The following is a 23,677-nucleotide window of genomic DNA, read 5'->3' as shown; positions in this document are numbered from 1 at the left end:
TATAGTGGTTGTGATTGGTATTGCAGCTCAGCCCCATTCCCAATGCTGGACTTGCTGTCACTGGCCTGAGAAGGCTGATCAGCAGGGGACCTGGCTGTCAGACCTTACTAATCTAATATTGAGGCCTTCATCTTGATCAGCCTATAGACTAGACCTGCTATGTTACTATATCATAGTCCTGGGATATCCCTTTAACACACCAAAGACATGAACTTCAGCACTACAGATATATAGACAGCCATGGAGAATAACTAAATAAATGTAATTCAGGGTCAGTAGAAAGCTGAGTCATAACTAGCTAGGAGACTTTAATGGCTGGTATTGGTCCCTGTTAAAGGGGATGTCCACAATGGACAATGCATGAATGGAGAAATCTTCCAGCAAGGAATAGGACGTCTTTATTATGGGATAGATAATGTACACGTGCCAGCCTGGAGCCTCATTCACAGGCGGGTAGGCGTTCGTTCATTGAATTGGATGCGGCACATGGACAGATGCTTAGTGCACCGCTACGACATGTTCTATTCTTCCTCAAGGAAGCAATAAAAGAGGGTGCCATTGTCTTCAGTAGCGTCGCTGTATTCTAGGAACATTGGAGGCCATTATCTATGTAGGGGGACGCCTTGGGTTTATGTCTGCACTAGCCACAGGACGGCCTAGACAAAGCAGCTGGGGAGGTATAGGGCGGTGTACACACACAACTATATTCATACACTGCCACTAATTCTTATGGGTATCATTTTTATGGCGCTATCATTTTTTTCCTGCTACGACGTTCGCTGTATATAATAATTATTTTTATATTTTAGAAGATTGGGCATTTAATCCTTAAACCCTACATCGCTCATACAATACACTGCAATGCTAATGTATTGCAATGTACAGTAAAATCCATTGACTTCGAAGACACAATGACTATGGCCAATGGCAGCGTGTAATAGAACAATAATAATGATACGCCTGGGAACCTTCAATGACATTCCTGAGAATGGTAATAGTTAAAAATGTTTGTGCGCCGGAGCACTTTAGATGCCGCAGTCACGTTAACTTGCGGCAACTAAACTGCTAACTGTAAACAGTGGGCGCTGGCTGTATTATACAGTCGCCATCCCCTGTGTATGGAGAGGACTCAGCTACTGTGAAGGGGTTAATAGGAGCAGAACCATATCTTTGTTACTACAAACCAAAGCAGAGATGATCGTCTTTTTATGGATATGCAAATTAGCCTGCAAGTGCACTTGGGGCGGGGCCAGTTTTAACAAAGGCAAACAGAGGTTGAAAATGTCAATTACGGGGACCGATTCCAGAGGAAAGCCAAAGCACTTGCAACGGTCTGTAAACAAAGCTGTCAAATCAGGCCCCGCCCCCAGTGCACTTACAGGCTGATTAACTTCTGTATAAAAAGATGATTAGGCCCCTACATGGCACTAATAATGGTTTGGCCCCTACACGGCACTATTATTGGTTTGGCCCCTACATGGCACTATTAATGGTTTGGCCCCTACACGGCACTATTATTGGTTTGGCCCCTACATGGCGCTATTAATGGTTTGGCCCCTACATGGCGCTATTAATGGTTTGGCCCCTACATGGCACTATTAATGGTATGCAGGCATTTCAGACCTGACAAAATCCCTTTAATAACCCCTTTAAGCGTTACGGGTATATATTTTGTGCCTTCTAGAAGTGATACCGTCTTATACGGAATTACTATTTATGCCGTCCTCCTCTATAGGACTATATTTTCGGGTGTGTACGGCTGCGGTAACAGATACAGTCACTATTGGACCCATTACCACCTCGGCCACTGCTGCAGCTTGACAGGATGCTCATAAATTTGCTGACATCTGGCCAGCCTGCCTTGTAAAACCAAATGGAGCATGTCTGTGCTGTTTGCTGTACCTGCTGGCAGGCTGTGGAGTGGCTGAGTGCTGTTTACCTGCAGCCTCCTCCTCTCCCCCCCACCCCCTGACACTGTACCAGTCCCTGTCTCTCCCCAGCCTCAGCAGGGCTCCTGGTAACTGGGAAGGATTCAGCAGCCTCTTCTGTGCAGGGAGACAACAGGAAGTCAATGAGAGGAGAGCTGGAGCTGCTGAGGAGGGCAGGCAGGGAGCTAGCTGTCATCTCCTGTGCTGTGTGCTGATTGGTGGCAGCAGGGAGGAGATGACAAGGAGCTGTGTGCTGCCTGCCAGTCCTACAGCCGGCTCCTGACTGATACACGTGTATGCTGGAGGAGAGAAGCAGTGCAGGCTCCATACACACCAGGGCATAGTCATCTAACGCATCTGTAACGCACCAAAGACGCAGGAGCCGCCACCAGGGACCACTGACAGCCTGCACCCCCTACAGTGCCCCCTACAGTGCTATAGTGGATGTTCTGTACGACCGTGGATGCTGCACGGAGCGCTGCTGAGCGGTACCGCACTGCTGCAGGCACACCAGGGTTTAGCTTCTCCTTGGACTTGCGCCTTATTCACCTGCCAAGACGCCGCGGATTTTGTACAGAGGATCCTCCAAGATGGGCAGAGAACAGCGGCAGAAAGCGGCGGGAAACCGCATCCAGCGCTCCCAGAGCCGCAGCAGTCTGTCCGCGTCCTTCGAGGCTCTGGCCGGTTATTTCCCCTGTATGAACTCACTGGAGGAGGATGAAGGTAAGCGGCAGGGGCAGTGTGTACAGGGGCCAAGTAGTGGGCAGTATATACAGGTGGCACTAATAGTAATGGGCAGTGTATACAGGTGGCACTGATAGTAATGGGCAGTATATACAGGTGGCAAGTAATGGGCAGTATATACAGGTGGCACTAATAGTAATGGGCAGTATATGCAGGTGGCACTAATAGTAATGGGCAGTATATACAGGTGGCACTAATAGTAATGGGCAATATATACAGGTGGCACTAATAGTAATGGGCAGTATATACAGGTGGCACTAATAGTAATGGGCAGTATATACAGGTGGCAAGTAATGGGCAGTATATACAGGTGGCACTAATAGTAATGGGCAGTATATACAGGTGGCACAGTAATACTAAGTAATGGGCAGTATATACAGGTGGCACTAATAGTAATGGGCAGTATATACAGGTGGCACTAATAGTAATGGGCAGTATATACAGGTGGCACTAATAGTAATGGGCAGTATATACAGGTGGCACTAATAGTAATGGGCAGTATATACAGGTGACACTAATAGTAATGGGCAGTGTATACAGGTGGCAAGTAATGGGCAGTATATACAGGTGGCACTAATAGTAATGGGCAGTATATACAGGTGGCACTAATAGTAATGAGCAGTATATACAGGTGGCACTAATAGTAATGGGCAGTATATACAGGTGGCACTAATAATAATGGGCAGTATATACAGGTGGCACTAATAGTAATGGGCAGTGTATACAGGTGGCACTAATAGTAATGGGCAGTATATACAGGTGACACTAATAGTAATGAGCAGTATATACAGGTGGCACTAATAGTAATGGGCAGTATATACAGGTAGCACTAATAGTAATGGGCAGTATATGCAGGTGGCACTAATAGTAATGGGCAGTATATACAGGTGGCACTAATAGTAATGGGCAGTATATACAGGTGGTACTAATAGTAATGGGCAGTATATACAAGTGGCACTAATAGTAATGGGCAGTATATACAGGTGGCACTAATAGTAAGTAATGGGCAGTATATACAGGTGGCACTAAGTAATGGGCAGTATATACAGGTGGCACTAATAGTAATGGGCAGTATATACAGGTGGCACTAATAGTAAGTAATGGGCAGTATATACAGGTGGCACTAATAGTAATGGGCAGTATATACAGGTGGCACTAATAGTAATGGGCAGTATATACAGGTGGCACTAATAGTAATGGGCAGTATATACAGGTGGTACTAATAGTAATTGGCAGTATATACAGGTGGCACTAATAGTAAGTAATGGGCAGTATATACAGGTGGCACTAATAGTAATGGGCAGTATATACAGGTGGCACTAATAGTAATGGGCAGTATATACAGGTGGCACTAATAGTAATGGGCAGTATATACAGGTGGCACTAATAGTAATGGGCAGTATATACAGGTGGTACTAATAGTAATTGGCAGTATATACAGGTGGCACTAATAGTAAGTAATGGGCAGTATATACAGGTGGCACTAATAGTAATGGGCAGTATATACAGGTGGCACTAATAGTAATGAGCAGTATATACAGGTGGCACTAATAGTAATGGGCAGTATATACAGGTGGCACTAATAGTAATGGGCAGTATATACAGGTGGTACTAATAGTAATGGGCAGTATATACAGGTGGCACTAATAGTAATGGGCAGTATATACAGGTGGCACTAATAGTAATGGGCAGTATATACAGGTGGTACTAATAGTAATTGGCAGTATATACAGGTGGCACTAATAGTAAGTAATGGGCAGTATATACAGGTGGCACTAATAGTAATGGGCAGTATATACAGGTGGCACTAATAGTAATGAGCAGTATATACAGGTGGCACTAATAGTAATGGGCAGTATATACAGGTGCCAAGTAGTGGGCAGTATATACAGGTGGCAAGTAATGGGCAGTTTATACAGGTGGCACTAATAGTAATGGGCAGTATATACAGGTGGCACTAATAGTAATGGGCAGTATATACAGGTGGTACTGATAGTAATGGGCAGTGTATACAGGTGGCACTAATAGTAATGGGCAGTATATACAGGTAGCACTAATAGTAATGGGCCGTATATACAGGTGGCACTAATAGTAATGGGCCGTATATACAGGTGACACTAATAGTAATGGGCAGTATATACAGGTGGCACTAATAGTAATGGGCAGTATATACAGGTGGCACTAATAGTAATGGGCAGTATATACAGGTGGCACTAATAGTAATGGGCAGTATATACAGGTGGCACAGTAATACTAAGTAATGGGCAGTATATACAGGTGGCACTAATAGTAATGGGCAGTATATACAGGTGGCACTAATAGTAATGGGCAGTATATACAGGTGGCACTAATAGTAATGGGCAGTATATACAGGTGGCACTAATAGTAATGGGCAGTATATACAGGTGACACTAATAGTAATGGGCAGTGTATACAGGTGGCAAGTAATGGGCAGTATATACAGGTGGCACTAATAGTAATGGGCAGTATATACAGGTGGCACTAATAGTAATGAGCAGTATATACAGGTGGCACTAATAGTAATGGGCAGTATATACAGGTGGCACTAATAGTAATGGGCAGTATATACAGGTGGCACTAATAGTAATGGGCAGTGTATACAGGTGGCACTAATAGTAATGGGCAGTATATACAGGTGACACTAATAGTAATGGGCAGTATATGCAGGTGGCACTAATAGTAATGGGCAGTATATACAGGTGGCACTGATAGTAAGTAATGGGCAGTATATACAGGTGGCACTAATAGTAATGGGCAGTATATGCAGGTGGCACTAATAGTAATGGGCAGTATATACAGGTGGCACTAATAGTAATGGGCAGTATATACAGGTGGCACTAATAGTAATGGGCAGTATATACAGGTGGCACTAATAGTAATGGGCCGTATATACAGGTGGCACTAATAGTAATGGGCCGTATATACAGGTGACACTAATAGTAATGGGCAGTATATACAGGTGGCACTGATAGTAATGGGCAGTATATACAGGTGGCACTGATAGTAATGGGCAGTATATACAGGTGGCACTAATAGTAATGGGCAGTATATACAGGTGGCACTAATAGTAATGGGCAGTATATACAGGTGGCACTAATACTAATGGGCAGTATATATAGGTGGCACTAATAGTAATGGGCAGTGTATACAGGTGGCACTAATAGTAATGGGCAGTATATACAGGTGGCACTAATAGTAATGGGCAGTATATGCAGGTGGCACTAATAGTAATGAGCAGTATATACAGGTGGCACTAATAGTAATGGGCAGTATATACAGGTGGCACTAATAGTAATGGGCAGTATATGCAGGTGGCACTAATAGTAATGGGCAGTATATACAGGTGGCACTAATAGTAATGGGCAGTATATACAGGTGGCACTAATAGTAATGGGCAGTATATACAGGTGGCACTAATAGTAATGGGCAGTATATACAGGTGGCACTAATAGTAATGGGCAGTATATACAGGTGGCACTAATAGTAATGAGCAGTATATACAGGTGGCACTAATAGTAATGGGCAGTATATACAGGTGACACTAATAGTAATGAGCAGTATATACAGGTGGCACTAATAGTAATGGGCAGTATATACAGGTGGCACTAATAGTAATGGGCAGTATATGCAGGTGGCACTAATAGTAATGGGCAGTATATACAGGTGGCACTAATAGTAATGGGCAGTATATACAGGTGGCACTAATAGTAATGGGCAGTATATACAGGTGGTACTAATAGTAATGGGCAGTATATACAGGTGGCACTAATAGTAATGGGCAATATATACAGGTGGCACTAATAGTAATGGGCAGTATATACAGGTGGCACTAATAGTAATTAGCAGTATATACAGGTGGCACTAATAGTAATGGGCAGTATATACAGGTGGCACTAATAGTAATGGGCAGTATATACAGGTGGCACTAATAGTAATGGGCAGTATATACAGGTGGCACTAATAGTAATGGGCAGTATATACAGGTGGTACTAATAGTAATGGGCAGTATATAAAGGTGGCACTAATAGTAAGTAATGGGCAGTATATACAGGTGGCACTAATAGTAATGGGCAGTATATACAGGTGGCACTAATAGTAATGGGCAGTATATACAGGTGGCACTAATAGTAATGGGCAGTATATACAGGTGGCACTAATAGTAATGGGCAGTATATACAGGTGCCAAGTAATGGGCAGTATATACAGGTGGCACCAATAGTAATGGCCAGTATATACAGGTGCCAAGTAGTGGGCAGTATATACAGGTGGCACTAATAGTAATGGGCAGTATATACAGGTGGCACTAATAGTAATGGGCAGTATATACAGGTGGCACTAATAGTAATGGGCCGTATATACAGGTGGCACTAATAGTAATGGGCAGTATATACAGGTGGCACTGATAGTAATGGGCAGTATATACAGGTGGCACTGATAGTAATGGGCAGTATATACAGGTGGCACTAATAGTAATTAGCAGTATATACAGGTGCCAAGTAATGGGCAGTATATACAGGTGGCACTAATAGTAATGGGCAGTATATACAGGTGGCACTGATAGTAAGTAATGGGCAGTATATACAGGTGGCACTAATAGTAATGGGCAGTATATACAGGTGGCACTAATAGTAATGGGCAGTATATACAGGTGGTACTAATAGTAATGGGCAGTATATACAGGTGGCACTAATAGTAATGGGCAGTATATACAGGTGGCACTAATAGTAATGGGCAGTGTATACAGGTGGCACTAATAGTAATGGGCAGTATATACAGGTGGTACTAATAGTAATGGGCAGTATATACAGGTGGCAAGTAATGGGCAGTATATACAGGTGGCACTAATAGTAATGGACAGTATATACAGGTGGCACCAATAGTAATGGCCAGTATATACAGGTGCCAAGTAGTGGGCAGTATATACAGGTGGCACTAATAGTAATGGGCAGTATATACAGGTGGCACTAATAGTTATGGGCAGTATATACAGGTGGCACTGATAGTAATGGGCAGTATATACAGGTGGCACTAATAGTAATGGGCAGTATATACAGGTGGCACTAATAGTAATGGGCAGTATATACAGGTGGCACTAATAGTAATGAGCAGTATATACAGGTGGCACTAATAGTAATGGGCAGTATATACAGGTGGCACTAATAGTAATGGGCAGTATATACAGGTGGCACTAATAGTAATGGGCAGTATATACAGGTGGCAAGTAATGGGCAGTATATACAGGTGGCACTAATAGTAATGGGCAGTATATACAGGTGGCACTGATAGTAATGGGCAGTATATACAGGTGGCACTAATAGTAATGGGCAGTATATACAGGTGGCACTAATAGTAATGGGCAGTATATACAGGTGGCACTAATAGTAATGGGCAGTATATACAGGTGGTACTAATAGTAATGGGCAGTATATACAGGTGGCACTAATAGTAATGGGCAGTATATACAGGTAGCACTAATAGTAATGAGCAGTATATACAGGTGGCACTAATAGTAATGGGCAGTATATACAGGTGGCACTAATAGTAATGGGCAGTATATACAGGTGGCACTAATAGTAATGGGCAGTATATACAGGTGGCACTAATAGTAATGGGCAGTATATACAGGTGGTACTAATAGTAATGGGCAGTATATACAGGTGGCACTAATAGTAAGTAATGGGCAGTATATACAGGTGGCACTAATAGTAATGGGCAGTATATACAGGTGGCACTAATAGTAATGGGCAGTATATACAGGTGGCACTAATAGTAATGGGCAGTATATACAGGTGGCACTAATAGTAATGGGCAGTGTATACAGGTGGTACTAATAGTAATGGGCAGTATATACAGGTGGCAAGTAATGGGCAGTATATACAGGTGGCACTAATAGTAATGGACAGTATATACAGGTGGCACCAATAGTAATGGCCAGTATATACAGGTGCCAAGTAGTGGGCAGTATATACAGGTGGCACTAATAGTAATGGGCAGTATATACAGGTGGCACTAATAGTTATGGGCAGTATATACAGGTGGCACTGATAGTAATGGGCAGTATATACAGGTGGCACTAATAGTAATGGGCAGTATATACAGGTGGCACTAATAGTAATGGGCAGTATATACAGGTGGCACTAATAGTAATGAGCAGTATATACAGGTGGCACTAATAGTAATGGGCAGTATATACAGGTGGCACTAATAGTAATGGGCAGTATATACAGGTGGCACTAATAGTAATGGGCAGTATATACAGGTGGCAAGTAATGGGCAGTATATACAGGTGGCACTAATAGTAATGGGCAGTATATACAGGTGGCACTGATAGTAATGGGCAGTATATACAGGTGGCACTAATAGTAATGGGCAGTATATACAGGTGGCACTAATAGTAATGGGCAGTATATACAGGTGGCACTAATAGTAATGGGCAGTATATACAGGTGGTACTAATAGTAATGGGCAGTATATACAGGTGGCACTAATAGTAATGGGCAGTATATACAGGTAGCACTAATAGTAATGAGCAGTATATACAGGTGGCACTAATAGTAATGGGCAGTATATACAGGTGGCACTAATAGTAATGGGCAGTATATACAGGTGGTACTAATAGTAATGGGCAGTATATACAGGTGGCACTAATAGTAATGGGCAGTATATACAGGTGGCACTAATAGTAATGGGCAGTATATACAGGTGGCACTAATAGTAATGGGCAGTATATACAGGTGGTACTAATAGTAATGGGCAGTATATACAGGTGGCACTAATAGTAAGTAATGGGCAGTATATACAGGTGGCACTAATAGTAATGGGCAGTATATACAGGTGGCACTAATAGTAATGGGCAGTATATACAGGTGGCACTAATAGTAATGGGCAGTATATACAGGTGGCACTAATAGTAATGGGCAGTGTATACAGGTGGCACTAATAGTAATGGGCAGTATATACAGGTGCCAAGTAATGGGCAGTATATACAGGTGGCACCAATAGTAATGGCCAGTATATACAGGTGCCAAGTAGTGGGCAGTATATACAGGTGGCACTAATAGTAATGGGCAGTATATACAGGTGGCACTAATAGTAATGGGCAGTATATACAGGTGGCACTAATAGTAATGGGCCGTATATACAGGTGGCACTAATAGTAATGGGCAGTATATACAGGTGGCACTGATAGTAATGGGCAGTATATACAGGTGGCACTGATAGTAATGGGCAGTATATACAGGTGGCACTAATAGTAATTGGCAGTATATACAGGTGCCAAGTAATGGGCAGTATATACAGGTGGCACTAATAGTAATGGGCAGTATATACAGGTGGCACTGATAGTAAGTAATGGGCAGTATATACAGGTGACACTAATAGTAATGGGCAGTATATACAGGTGGCACTAATAGTAATGGGCAGTGTATACAGGTGGCACTAATAGTAATGGGCCGTATATACAGGTGGCACTAATAGTAATGGGCAGTATATACAGGTGGCACTGATAGTAATGGGCAGTATATACAGGTGGCACTAATAGTAATTAGCAGTATATACAGGTGCCAAGTAATGGGCAGTATATACAGGTGGCACTAATAGTAATGGGCAGTATATACAGGTGGCACTGATAGTAAGTAATGGGCAGTATATACAGGTGGCACTAATAGTAATGGGCAGTATATACAGGTGGCACTAATAGTAATGGGCAGTATATACAGGTGGCACTAATAGTAATGGGCAGTGTATACAGGTGGTACTAATAGTAATGGGCAGTATATACAGGTGGCAAGTAATGGGCAGTATATACAGGTGGCACTAATAGTAATGGGCAGTATATACAGGTGGCACCAATAGTAATGGCCAGTATATACAGGTGCCAAGTAGTGGGCAGTATATACAGGTGGCACTAATAGTAATGGGCAGTATATACAGGTGGCACTAATAGTTATGGGCAGTATATACAGGTGGCACTGATAGTAATGGGCAGTATATACAGGTGGCACTAATAGTAATGGGCAGTATATACAGGTGGCACTAATAGTAATGGGCAGTATATACAGGTGGCACTAATAGTAATGAGCAGTATATACAGGTGGCACTAATAGTAATGGGCAGTATATACAGGTGGCACTAATAGTAAGTAATGGGCAGTATATACAGGTGGCACTAATAGTAATGGGCAGTATATACAGGTGGCAAGTAATGGGCAGTATATACAGGTGGCACTAATAGTAATGGGCAGTATATACAGGTGGCACTGATAGTAATGGGCAGTATATACAGGTGGCACTAATAGTAATGGGCAGTATATACAGGTGGCACTAATAGTAATGGGCAGTATATACAGGTGGCAAGTAATGGGCAGTATATACAGGTGGCACTAATAGTAATGGGCAGTATATACAGGTGGCACTGATAGTAATGGGCAGTATATACAGGTGGCACTAATAGTAATGGGCAGTATATACAGGTGGCACTAATAGTAATGGGCAGTATATACAGGTGGCACTGATAGTAATGGGCAGTATATACAGGTGGCACTAATAGTAATGGGCAGTGTATACAGGTGGCACTAATAGTAATGGGCAGTATATACAGGTGCCAAGTAATGGGCAGTATATACAGGTGGCACCAATAGTAATGGGCAGTATATACAGGTGCCAAGTAATGGGCAGTATATACAGGTGGCACCAATAGTAATGGCCAGTATATACAGGTGCCAAGTAATGGGCAGTGTATACAGGTGGCACTAATAGTAATGGGCAGTATATACAGGTGGCACTGATAGTAATGGGCAGTGTATACAGGTGGCACTAATAGTAATTGGCAGTATATACAGGTGCCAAGTAATGGCCAGTATATACAGGTGGCACACTAATAGTATGTAATGGGCAGTATATATAGGTGGCACACTAATAGTATGTAATGGGCAGTATATATAGGTGGCACACTAATAGTAAGTAATGAGCAGTATATACAGGTGGCACAGTAATAGTAATGGGCAGTATATACAGGTGGCACACTAATAGTAAGTAATGAGCAGTATATACAGGTGGCACACTAATAGTAAATATTGGACCGTATATACAGGTGGCACACTAATACTAAGTAATGGGCAGTATATACAGGTGGCAAGTAATGGGCAGTATATACAGGTGGCACTAATAGTAATGGGCAGTTTATACAGGTGGCACTGATAGTAATGGGCAGTATATACAGGTGGCACTAATAGTAATGGGCAGTATATACAGGTGGCACACTAATAGTATGTAATGGGCAGTATATATACGTGGCACACTAATAGTATGTAATGGGCAGTATATATAGGTGGCACAGTAATAGTAAGTAATAGACAGTATATACAGGTGGCACACTAATAGTAAGTAATGGGCAGTATATACAGGTGGCAAACTAATAATAAGTAATGGACAGTATATACAGGTGGCAAGTAATGGGCAGTATATACAGGTGGCACACTAATAGTAAGTAATGAGCAGTATATACAGGTGGCACAGTAATACTAAGTAATGGGCAGTATATACAGGTGGCAAGTAATGGGCAGTATATACAGGTGGCACTAATAGTAATGGGCAGTATATACAGGTGGCACTAATAGTAATGGGCAGTGTATACAGGTGGCACTAATAGTAATGGGCAGTGTATACAGGTGGCACTAATAGTAATGGGCAGTATATGCAGGTGGCACTAATAGTAATGGGCAGTATATACAGGTGGCACTAATAGTAATGGGCAGTATATACAGGTGGCACGCTAATAGTATGTAATGGGCAGTATATATAGGTGGCACAGTAATAGTAAGTAATGGGCAGTATATATACGTGGCACACTAATAGTATGTAATGGGCAGTATATATAGGTGGCACACTAATAGTAAGTAATGAGCAGTATATACAGGTGGCACAGTAATAGTAATGGGCAGTATATACAGGTGGCACACTAATAGTAAGTAATGAGCAGTATATACAGGTGGCACACTAATAGTAAATATTGGACCGTATATACAGGTGGCACACTAATACTAAGTAATGGGCAGTATATACAGGTGGCAAGTAATGGGCAGTATATACAGGTGGCACTAATAGTAATGGGCAGTTTATACAGGTGGCACTGATAGTAATGGGCAGTATATACAGGTGGCACTAATAGTAATGGGCAGTATATACAGGTGGCACAGTAATAGTAAGTAATGAGCAGTATATACAGGTGGCACCGTAATAGTAAGTAATGGGCAGTATATACAGGTGGCACAGTAATAGTAAGTAATGAGCAGTATATACAGGTGGCACCGTAATAGTAATGGGCAGTATATACAGGTGGCACAGTAATAGTAAGTAATGAGCAGTATATACAGGTGGCACAGTAATAGTAAGTAATGAGCAGTATATACAGGTGGCACAGTAATAGTAAGTAATGAGCAGTATATACAGGTGGCACAGTAATACTAAGTAGTGGGCAGTATATACAGGTGGCACAGTAATAGTAAGTAATGAGCAGTATATACAGGTGGCACAGTAATAGTAAGTAATGAGCAGTATATACAGGTGGCACACTAATAGTAAGTAATGGGCAGTATATACAGGTGGCACAGTAATAGTAAGTAATGAGCAGTATATACAGGTGGCACAGTAATACTAAGTAGTGGGCAGTATATACAGGTGGCACAGTAATAGTAAGTAATGAGCAGTATATACAGGTGGCACGGTAATAATAAGTAATGGGCAGTATATACAGGTGGCACAGTAATAGTAAGTAATGGGCAGTATATACAGGTGGCACACTAATAGTAAGTAATGGGCAGTATATACAGGTGGCACAGCAATAGTAATGGGCAGTATATACAAGTGGTACACTAAGGGTAAATAATGGGCAGTATATACAGGTGGCACACTAATAGTAATGGGCAGTATATACAAGTGGTACACTAAGGGTAAATAATGGGCAGTATATACAGGTGGCACACTAATAGTAATGGGCAGTATATATAGGTGGCACAGTAAGAGTAAATGATAGGCGGTGTATGCAGGTGGAACACTCAGACAATTATGTGCAACATTTCTAGATAGCACACTTAAAGGACATTCAGTGCAGAAATGGGCACAATTGGCAGCTGGCATATTCTATGCATGTGCCTGTCTGTATATGCCTGTGACCGGTGGCACACTTATAGGGTAGGAAATGCAGATTTGGGCAATATTTGCAGGTGACGTATTCTATGTACTTACTTATCTATCTGGAAATATATGTGACAGGTGGCAAATATGCAAGTGACACTATACAGTATGTATGGCAGTAATACACATACTGTACGTATCCGGGAAGAGGTGGCGACTTCTGTATACAGAAGTGTTGGAGACGTACTATGGCTCCAGATCTGACAAGCCAAGTCTGTGCATATTGCAAAGCTGCCAACATAAAGCAATGGGGTGATTGATGGTTCTGTATGCAACACAGTCTGCAGCATCGCTCGCTGCCGGCCATAGTCATCACATTACTGGAGTTATATCACCATCTGTAATGTCACAAGTCATATCCAGGGCCAGCTCACCATGCCAAGTCATGGGGAAGATGGAAAGGGGCACAGTCTATACTGGGGTGGTAGTACAGTCATATTCATTGTCACCCAACTTTCCTAGAAGCTGACAAAATAATAAAGACAGTTAAAAAAGAAGTTAGTAACAAACTGGATATATCAGTAGCCTAGTAATACTGACTATTATGTAGTGGGGATCATTCATATAAAGAGGTCATACTTTATATAACTATTACACACACACTATATATATATATATATATACATATATATATATATATATACACACACACACACACACAGATCTATCTATCTCATATCTATCTATTATCTATTCTATTCTATTATCTATTCTATCTATTATCTTTTCTATCTATCATATCTATCTATCTCCTATCTATCATCTATCTATCTATCTCCCATCTATCTATCTATCTATCTATCTATCTATCTATCTATCTATCTATCTCCTATCTATCTATCTATCTATCTATCTATCATCTATCTATCTATCTATCTATCTATCTATCTCCTATCTATCTATCTATCTATCTATCTATCTATCTATCATCTCCTATCTATCTATCTATCATCTATCTATCTATCTATCTATCTATCTATCTCCTATCTATCTATCTATCTATCTATCTATCTATCTATCTATCTATCTCCTATCTATCTATCTATCTATCTATCTATCATCTATCTATCTATCTATCTATCTATCTATCTCCTATCTATCTATCTATCTATCTATCTATCTATCTCCTATCTATCTATCTATCTATCTATCTATCTCCTATCTATCTATCTATCTATCTATCTATCTATCTATCTATCTATCTATCTCCTATCTATCTATCTATCTATCTATCATCTATCTATCTATCTATCTATCTCCTATCTATCTATCTATCTATCTATCTATCTCCTATCTATCTATCTATCTATCTATCTATCTATCTATCTCCTATCTATCTATCTATCATCTATCTATCTATCTATCTATCTATCTATCTCCTATCTATCTATCTATCTATCTATCTATCTCCTATCTATCTATCTATCTATCTATCTATCTATCATCTATCATCTATCTATCTATCATCTATCTATCTATCTATCTATCTATCTATCATCTATCTATCTATCTATCTATCTATCTATCTCCTATCTATCATCTATCTATCTATCATCTATCTATCTATCTATCTATCTATCTCCTATCTATCTATCTATCTATCTATCTATCTATCTATCTATCATCTATCTATCTATCTATCTATCTATCTCCTATCTATCTATCTATCTATCTATCTATCTATCTCCTATCTATCTATCTATCTATCTATCTATCTATCTATCTATCTATCATCTATCTATCTATCTATCTATCTATCTATCTATCTATCTATCTATCTATCTCCTATCTATCTATCTATCTATCTATCTATCTATCTCCTATCTATCTATCTATCTATCTATCTCCTATCTATCTATCTATCTCCTATCTATCTATCTATCTATCTATCTATCTATCTATCTATCTATCTATCTATCTATCTCCTATCTATCTATCTATCTCCTATCTATCTATCTATCTCCTATCTATCTATCTATCTATCTATCTCCTATCTATCTATCTATTTATCTCTGCCGCACCTATATCCCTATTTCCATAGTTCAGTGTCATTTTGAGTGACCTGATCTCACCTGTTGATCTGTAGATATAACATATTTGATATATAGTAGTCTGCAGTCATCTCAGATGATGTGATAGTCTATAAATATATATTACACATAGGATATGTATTTGACCGGATGGTAATAATACCAGGCCCATTGCGATGGTTCTGAGACAACTTTGTCATGCTGCAGAATTTTTTCTTTAGGTAATTTTTCATCTCTTTACAAAACAATAAATAATGTTATTAATAAAACATACATCTTACATTAAATGGCAATGGGCCACAGTATTGCAGACCTCCAGCAGCCCGCTATTGACCCCTTGCCCAGTATGGGGGGCTGTGCTGGCAGTCGTCCCCTCTCCGCAGTACATTGCACATACTTGGCCGCCTCCTGACACTTGACTCATCTAGTACATGAGGAAATTGATTATTTAGCATTTTTACACTAATTGGGAAGCCTTGGTTTCCTCTTCCTGCAGTCTCTGGTACCTGATATTGTAGAAAGAAACTGGAAATGAATATCTGGTGACTTGCTGGGACCATGTCAGACATTAGTGCAGTCCCCAAAACAGCATTGCAAAAAAGGATGAGGTTTGATATGGGATCCAGTCCGGCTATTGCTAGTGCTGACTCCAAGACATTACATTATATGGTACATTACATAAAGCCTCCCACCTGCACCTCTGCATTATAGCTGCCCCTTATTCCAGCATGCCCTCCTGTAGACCAGGCCTCATAGTTACCCCATACAGGGTTTTATTTATTACTATTATTTTATTCATTTATTATAGTAATACACAGGAGGTCTATACAAATAGCAGTGCAGGTAATTCTATGACACGGACACGTGATGTAGATGCTGTACCCCAGACATGATCGCCAGCTTAATATAATCGGATCCATAGGCAAGCCCCTAAATGTAGGGGGTTATAATATTAGTAAAGGTCACTATGCATTAGCCTCCTCCGTGCTATGGAGAATTATTATCCTGGATCAGTCAGTACCGTCTGCCTGAGGACAATCCTACATGGGTGTATTTCCCACAAGGATCTCATATCTTTTCTGCCCCTTATTGTCTGTACCTATTATGACGCATGATGTGGACAATGGTGTGGTCTTTATTTATTAGAGATGGGTAACTGTATGGCTTCTAATGATGCAGTGCAGTGACCCTGGAAACAATACAAGCTTTTTTGTCAATGGGACAGACGGATCAAAGGAGAGCCGCAGGACATGGGATGAGCCATTCCACTATGTAAGGTTCCTTTCATTACATAAATAAGAAAAAGTAAGCTCCGGTCTGATGTCTTGTAGATGTCACTGCCATGCAACTTACAGCACCACATGAATCAGACACATTTCCGCCGGGCTATGCACCCCAGCACAAATTTATACCAACTCATAGCTGGCGTAGATTTTAGTCGGCATTTATGCCACAAAAGTGTATGACCCAAAGGCTGTACATACAAACCTAATAACACATATCATAGAGTGTGACCTCCAACATGTGTAGAGTCAGAAGAAGTTACCAAATCCAGCGATGAATTATTAAATGATACAATTATTTATTAATATTATGTAATGAGTTAGATGCAGAACTTGTTTATTGTCATAGAAATTCAGCAAAGTTTAGAAATTTTATTAAACTATAGATAGATAGATAGATAGATAGATAGATAGATAGATAGATATCCTACTAATATTATAAATGTGAAAGTTTGTTTGCTTGGATGTTTGTTCCTCAATCAGGCAAAAATGGCTGAACAGATTTGAATGAACTTTGGCACATAGATAGATTAGGCTACTTTTTATCCCAGTAAATGACATGGCTTCACGACTGTTATGAATTTATGTTCACATACTATATTACACTGCTCTTATCTCAGCTTCTGAGAAAGCCAGGGATTTTATCTCTCTGTAAACACTCAGCTAACTCTCAGTGTTCAGACATTTGCTTATTATCTAATCTGCTTCAGTCACTGATGACAAACTGACATCAGCTTTAATCCAAATTGGCAGTTTGCCAATTTTCAACATGCCTGGAAAAAGAAAATATAATTTGTCGCAAACAACGAGAGATATGAAGGAGCCAAAAGTCACAGAGTTCTCCTCAAGTGGAGCTGAGGGGGATCATCAACGCCAACAACACACTCATTATATGGTGTCCCAGCGAGCTGCTGGGATGCCGGAACAATCACAGGCACAGCTCAAGGAATGAGTTCATCAGCAGGCCAGTTTGACAGCTGTCAAAACGCCGGAGCAGGCAGATCATCAACAGCAACAACACGCTCATTATATGACGTCCCAGCGAGCTGCTGAGATGCTGGAACAATCACAGGCACGGTGTGAGGAACAAGGTCAGCAGCAGGACAGCTTGCGAGCTGCTGAAATGCTGGAGCAGGCAAACCATCGACGGCAGCAATTTGCTGAATATAGGCGGATCATCCACTCCAACAACCCGGAGATGAAGTTGTGGGCAGAAGCTAGTATATATTTATACAGTATATAATCTCCTATATAATACTAATATAGACGACCATGTCTTTCTTCATTATCTTGGCGAGTTGTTGAGGGTTCTCCTAAGTAGTTTCTTCCTCCTGCTCTTATAGTCCGCTGTCACTTGAGGGTCAGGACTCTTCTGTCTCAGGGGTCATTAAAGCCTCTTATTTTTTGTGGTCTGTTCCTCTCTCGCTGTATCCTCACCATGGTTATAAGTCAGTGACGGGCTGTGAAAAAATAGTCGGAGTCGGTGGTTTGGCTGACCAACCATCAGTGAGTTGTGGCCCCTGATTCCTCATCACAATAGACAGGGTGATAGCATGTACACCACAGGGCAGTTCACACCTAGCACACAGGATTACTTCAGGTCCTTATACAGGATATTGTATATATAATATAAAGTATAACCCTGCTGTTATCTACTGATGGGAAACCTTGTTCTGATATACTACATATTAGCTTCTTTCTCGATTCCTGTGCACGTGATGTAAAGGGTTAAGTGGGATTGTATAGATTATAATCTGATAGGCCATGTGGCTGTCATCAGTGACTGTGATGTGTTATTATCCATAGTCTTCTGATCTCCAGCCCCGTCCTCCATTGTGATTTTGAAGCCATTACTCTCACTGAGATAAATTGCAGCATTTTCTGCACATACATGTTCTGCTTCTTGTGTCATTATGTTATTTACTGTGGATTCAGATAATGTACATGTGCTGGCGCAAAGCTACAGACATGTCATTGTGACATATCCTTTTATAATAAAGATGTTTTCGCCTTTTTATACACTATATATATTAGTTCATCACCTCGTTGAAAATTTCCACTTGCTGCCAGCTAATGCAAACACCCAGGCCTGGTCCTGCTCGCACAGCTGATGGATTTGCTGCAGTGTGTTGAACTAGTGTGTTGATAGTTTGCTACAGTGGGGTCCTCCGGGGGTCTGTAGGGCGTCCGCTGTTTTCATACTGAACCCAGTAGAGAAGAACCCTTTGTGCAGGAATTTTCTCTCCGCCGATCTTCCTAGCCTAAGGCCCCATATTGCAGATTTTTACCTGTTGTGGAAACGTTGCGTTTAATACTCCCAGCAAAGTGATTGAGATTGTGTTTCACATCCACGCATTGTCGAATAAACACTTCACAACGCGTCATGTTAAAGCTGGGTTCACACTGTGTCCAATGCTAATGTCCGCGCAAGATTTTAGCATCGGACACTAGCTGTGATCGTTTACAATTTGCATTATTTTAAATGGGACATCATCTAGTGTCCGTGTGTACATGTGAAGTCACTGCAGACATTTGGAGCATTTTTTCAGAATTTTCTGCAATATTTTCTGCTGCATAAAATCATACATATTGGCAATCCTCGGCATGCTTGAGTTGCTGATGAAAATGATGGTCATGTGCATGGAGTCTTAGTGGCACAGTATCGTGGCTGTGCAGGTGCAGGATTTTGGAAGTAAATGTTTCCATTTAGGCAACAGATCATGAGAACTGGAAGTTGAAACTTCAAGTGACGTTTCACTATGCAAGTCTGAAATGTGAATGATCTGTAGCATGAACACCCAGGGCTCTGTTCACATATAAGATTGTGTGTATGCATATGTGCCTGCTTTTCTGTTGTGTGCTTTTGTTTAGCCTACTTATACATTTGTTAGTTTTTTAATTCAAATCTTGATAATTTCCAAGTAAAAATGCATAAAAGATCAGATTTTATAAACTAATCTGTACTTATAGAGAATGTGTCATCTTGAAGGGGTGTTATTTACAGAAGAGGATAAGGGAAGGTAATGTTATTACCCTTATCCTCCTGTTCTTTGTAATCCCTGTAGATGGTAAGAAAACATACAGAAGTCTGACCTGCAATTTCAGAGACAACCCATAGACAAAAGTGACACTGTTTTTTTGGTTAAAAGCTGCCTTTTTTGTTTATATACCCATTTAAAAGGGACCTTTTAACACATCACTAACTTCAACTCTTTGCGTCATTTGATAGACCCCATTCCACTAATTCTGGCACTGTTGGAATTTTTTCTCTAGCCCCCACTGTTCCCGAGCAGTCATTGTTGTTAGTTGCAGCACCATTATGCTCTCGACTGTCAGTGGGCGGTCCTTGTCTTTCTGCTCCAGTCTAGCACCGCCCACCTGACAGTAGAGAGCCTAAGTGTGCTGAAACTAAAATAAATGATTGCTCGGGAACGGTGGGGGCTAGAGAAAAAATTCCAATTGGGCCAGAATCAGTGGAGTGAGGTCTGTTACATGATGCAAAGACATTGCTGGAGGTGGTAAAAGATTCACTGGCTCCATAGAATAATGTGTATGATATACAATGCACTCATGCTCTCTTCTATGAATCTGACAAGGATGTGACAGTAATGTCTTCTATCAGGATGGAAATTTTATTGTAGCTGTAGCAAGATTGAAAGTGTATTTAGTGACATGTGTAATTCCCACCCTCGGAGGAGTCGGCGTACAGCCGTCAGACGTCTCTAAATGGGAAAATATTCAATTACACCTCTTAGAATTGTAATGAAGGAACCAGAATCAGTCATACTGCGAGCCATCCTAGTATATATCATACCGTGCAAGAACGCAAGTGACTCAGGTGCCGCATGTCGTGAAGTATATTCCCCGTCATATCAGTCATACTGCGAGCCATCCTAGTATATAGCATACTGTGCAAGAACACAAGTGACTCCGGTGCCGCATGTCGTGAAGTATATTCCCCGTTTCACAACCGCGTGAGACCTGCAGACCTCTGCTGGATAGATCTAGTTTGGCCCATCCGTTATTGCAGACCATTAAATTAGAAATACATTCTGTGATCTTTGCTATATTGGATCTGGGAGTAGTCATGGAAAAGGTGATGGGGATTTGGGCTCAAGTTTCTAATTTGGACCTTTTTTTTTGTCTTCGCTTTGGCAGAAGTTGGAGGCAAGAAGTTGAAAAGTACAATCCAGAGAAGTACGGAAACAGGCCTGGCGGTAGAAATGAGGAACTGGATGACTAGACAAGCAAGTCGAGAGTCTAATGATGGCAGTATGAACAGCTACAGCTCGGAGGGGAAGTAAGTGATAAAACATGCATTCAGACTCCATTCACACAGCAAAGACGTGGACAGACTGTTTGCAATAGGTACCTGAGAGTCCATATTACAGAACCATAGGTAATCTACTTACCGCCATATGGTTCCTCCATGCTCCATTCCTCTATGCTGTTATGTGTCAAAACACCTCACAATTTTGTTATTTCATATTCCATATGTTGTAATGGGGCCCTGATTCCTGGGGCCCCTTGGCAACTTGTAAAGATACCATTGGGTCTGAGAGCTTCAAGTTACCCCTCCAAAGATCCAAAGACCTCTGTGATAAAAGAGAAGGCACATGGAACTTTGCAGAGAGTCTTAGGACACTTAGGACCACCAAAGAGGTCAGACTATATCTTTGACCGGCCACCTAGAGGCTACCCATCCTATTTAAAGGGGTTTCCCAGCCTTATCAATACATAGACCTTGATTGGGATAGGTCATCGATTGAACATCGGTGGGGGTCTGACACCTGGGATCCACGTCAATAAGATGTGTCAAGAGGCTGCATTTTTTGGTTGTGTGAGTGTTACGACCTCTTGTGATCGATGAACGTTACAGGGGGTTCCTGGTGTCACCCCCCCCACACACACACACACACACACTGATTTTCTATTGATGGCCTATCCTAAGGAGAAGTCATTAATTGTTAAAGGGAGTCTAACTTTACTGCTGACTGACTCCCTTTTAAGCCTAGAAATCCCCCTTTAGGCAACTTTAAGAGAACGTCACAGAACTCACAAAGGACAGATTCAGCACACTGCATGTGATAATCTCCTCTGGATAGATATAGTAATGTTCTTTGTCTTCCTTCCAGCCTAATATTTCCTGGAGTGCGGTTGGGGTCTGACAGTCAGTTCAGTGATTTCCTTGATGGGCTTGGTCCTGCACAGTTAGTTGGACGACAGACCTTGGCTACTCCTTCTATGGGTACGTTATATCTATTCTTCTTACACTTGGAATCCTATTAATCGTGTTCACATATATGGTTCGATGCAATGAAAAGTACATGAATAAAGTTGGCCATACAGTTGGCATTACATGTATACCGCCAAACCCACCTACAGTAACAGGGCCAGTGTTTATTGTGGATCCATGACTTTCCTCCTCTCGCTCACCTGTTGCTGTGAATGTGGATGGAGAGAGGTCTGGAGCTGTGATGTCTCGGCACATTTTTTGTTATAACTTATGCCAGTTTTCTGGCGCAAGTTTTACAGGAAATCAATGTCAGTTCCTGACAGGCGTAGACCTCCATTCTGGCACATGGGCGTGCACCTGTAGCCTATTCATAAATAAGGTCCGCCGCACCCCTGCCAGGTCCTTTATTAAGACTGGCATACAAAATAAATCTGCCCTGTTGTGTCATACCCCTGGACTGGGCACTTCTAAGAAGTCTAAGCAATGGGGAAACTGACAAGTAAAGCCACTTCATGTTTTTGGCAGATTGAAAAGTGACAATGAAAACGTACCCAATGTGAACTGGGTCATTTTCTATCTGTATTTCACTGAGCTGAGCAGTTACAGCATTAAAGGGGTTGTCCCATGAAACAACCATCACCCATATGCCCTGGTAAAGCTTATAGACACCATAAAGGGGGGCCCCAATTGAGATTCTGCCTGGAACCAGAACGGAGAGTCCTTCTGCCGGCCGCAGTCTCCTGAGCAGGCTGAATCTGCACAATATAAACTATGGTGCTGAGTCTAGTGTCACGTGTCTGCGAGGGTCTATAAACATGGCTGACCATTCTTGTCTCTTGTGTATTTCTTGTAGGTGACATCCAGGTGGGAATGATGGACAAGAAGGGACAGCTAGAAGTGGAGGTGATAAGAGCTCGGGGTCTTGTTGTAAAACCAGGATCAAAGACACTGCCAGGTGAGAGCCGACATTTCTTGAAGGGTCCAGAAACCACCGTATGTCCTTCATACTGGAATCTAGACATGTATGATGGCTTTTGTGTTACATTGTGAATATTTTAAGAGATGAAATCCCATATTGTTTTTTTTTTACTATAGAGTTTATCCTTAATATGGCAACGAAAGGGTGTTCACTTATTAGGTAGCTTAAGACTAGGTTCACATCTGCGCAGGGATCGCCATTGTTCTGGTCCGCCGGGGGACCCGACCAACAGAGAGCCATTACCTGTGGACCCCATAGACCACG

At 41.4% G+C, this 23,677-nt stretch overlaps 1 protein-coding gene across 42 annotated transcripts in view; it reads left to right on the top strand.

The window, feature by feature from the left end:
- RIMS2 (regulating synaptic membrane exocytosis 2) overlaps nt 1-23,677 on the top strand; it is a 478,194-nt gene that overhangs the window by 451,787 nt on the left and 2,730 nt on the right. For 41 of the 42 annotated variants that reach the window (XM_075270181.1, XM_075270178.1, XM_075270180.1 and 38 more), the window contains 3 exons: nt 21,357-21,498; nt 22,334-22,446; nt 23,288-23,389. In XM_075270181.1, coding sequence (XP_075126282.1) covers nt 21,357-21,498; nt 22,334-22,446; nt 23,288-23,389 — 357 coding nt within the window. Of the gene's footprint in view, nt 1-2,346; nt 2,652-21,356; nt 21,499-22,333; nt 22,447-23,287; nt 23,390-23,677 lie in introns of those variants that run through there. The other variant, XM_075270206.1, reaches the window with a different exon arrangement.

This window comes from Leptodactylus fuscus, chromosome 4, assembly GCF_031893055.1.
Source record: "Leptodactylus fuscus isolate aLepFus1 chromosome 4, aLepFus1.hap2, whole genome shotgun sequence".
In the NCBI taxonomy this organism is placed as follows: domain Eukaryota; kingdom Metazoa; phylum Chordata; class Amphibia; order Anura; family Leptodactylidae; genus Leptodactylus; species Leptodactylus fuscus.
The sequence above is the reverse complement of the archived record's forward strand: the minus strand, read 5'-3'. Positions and strand labels throughout refer to the sequence as shown.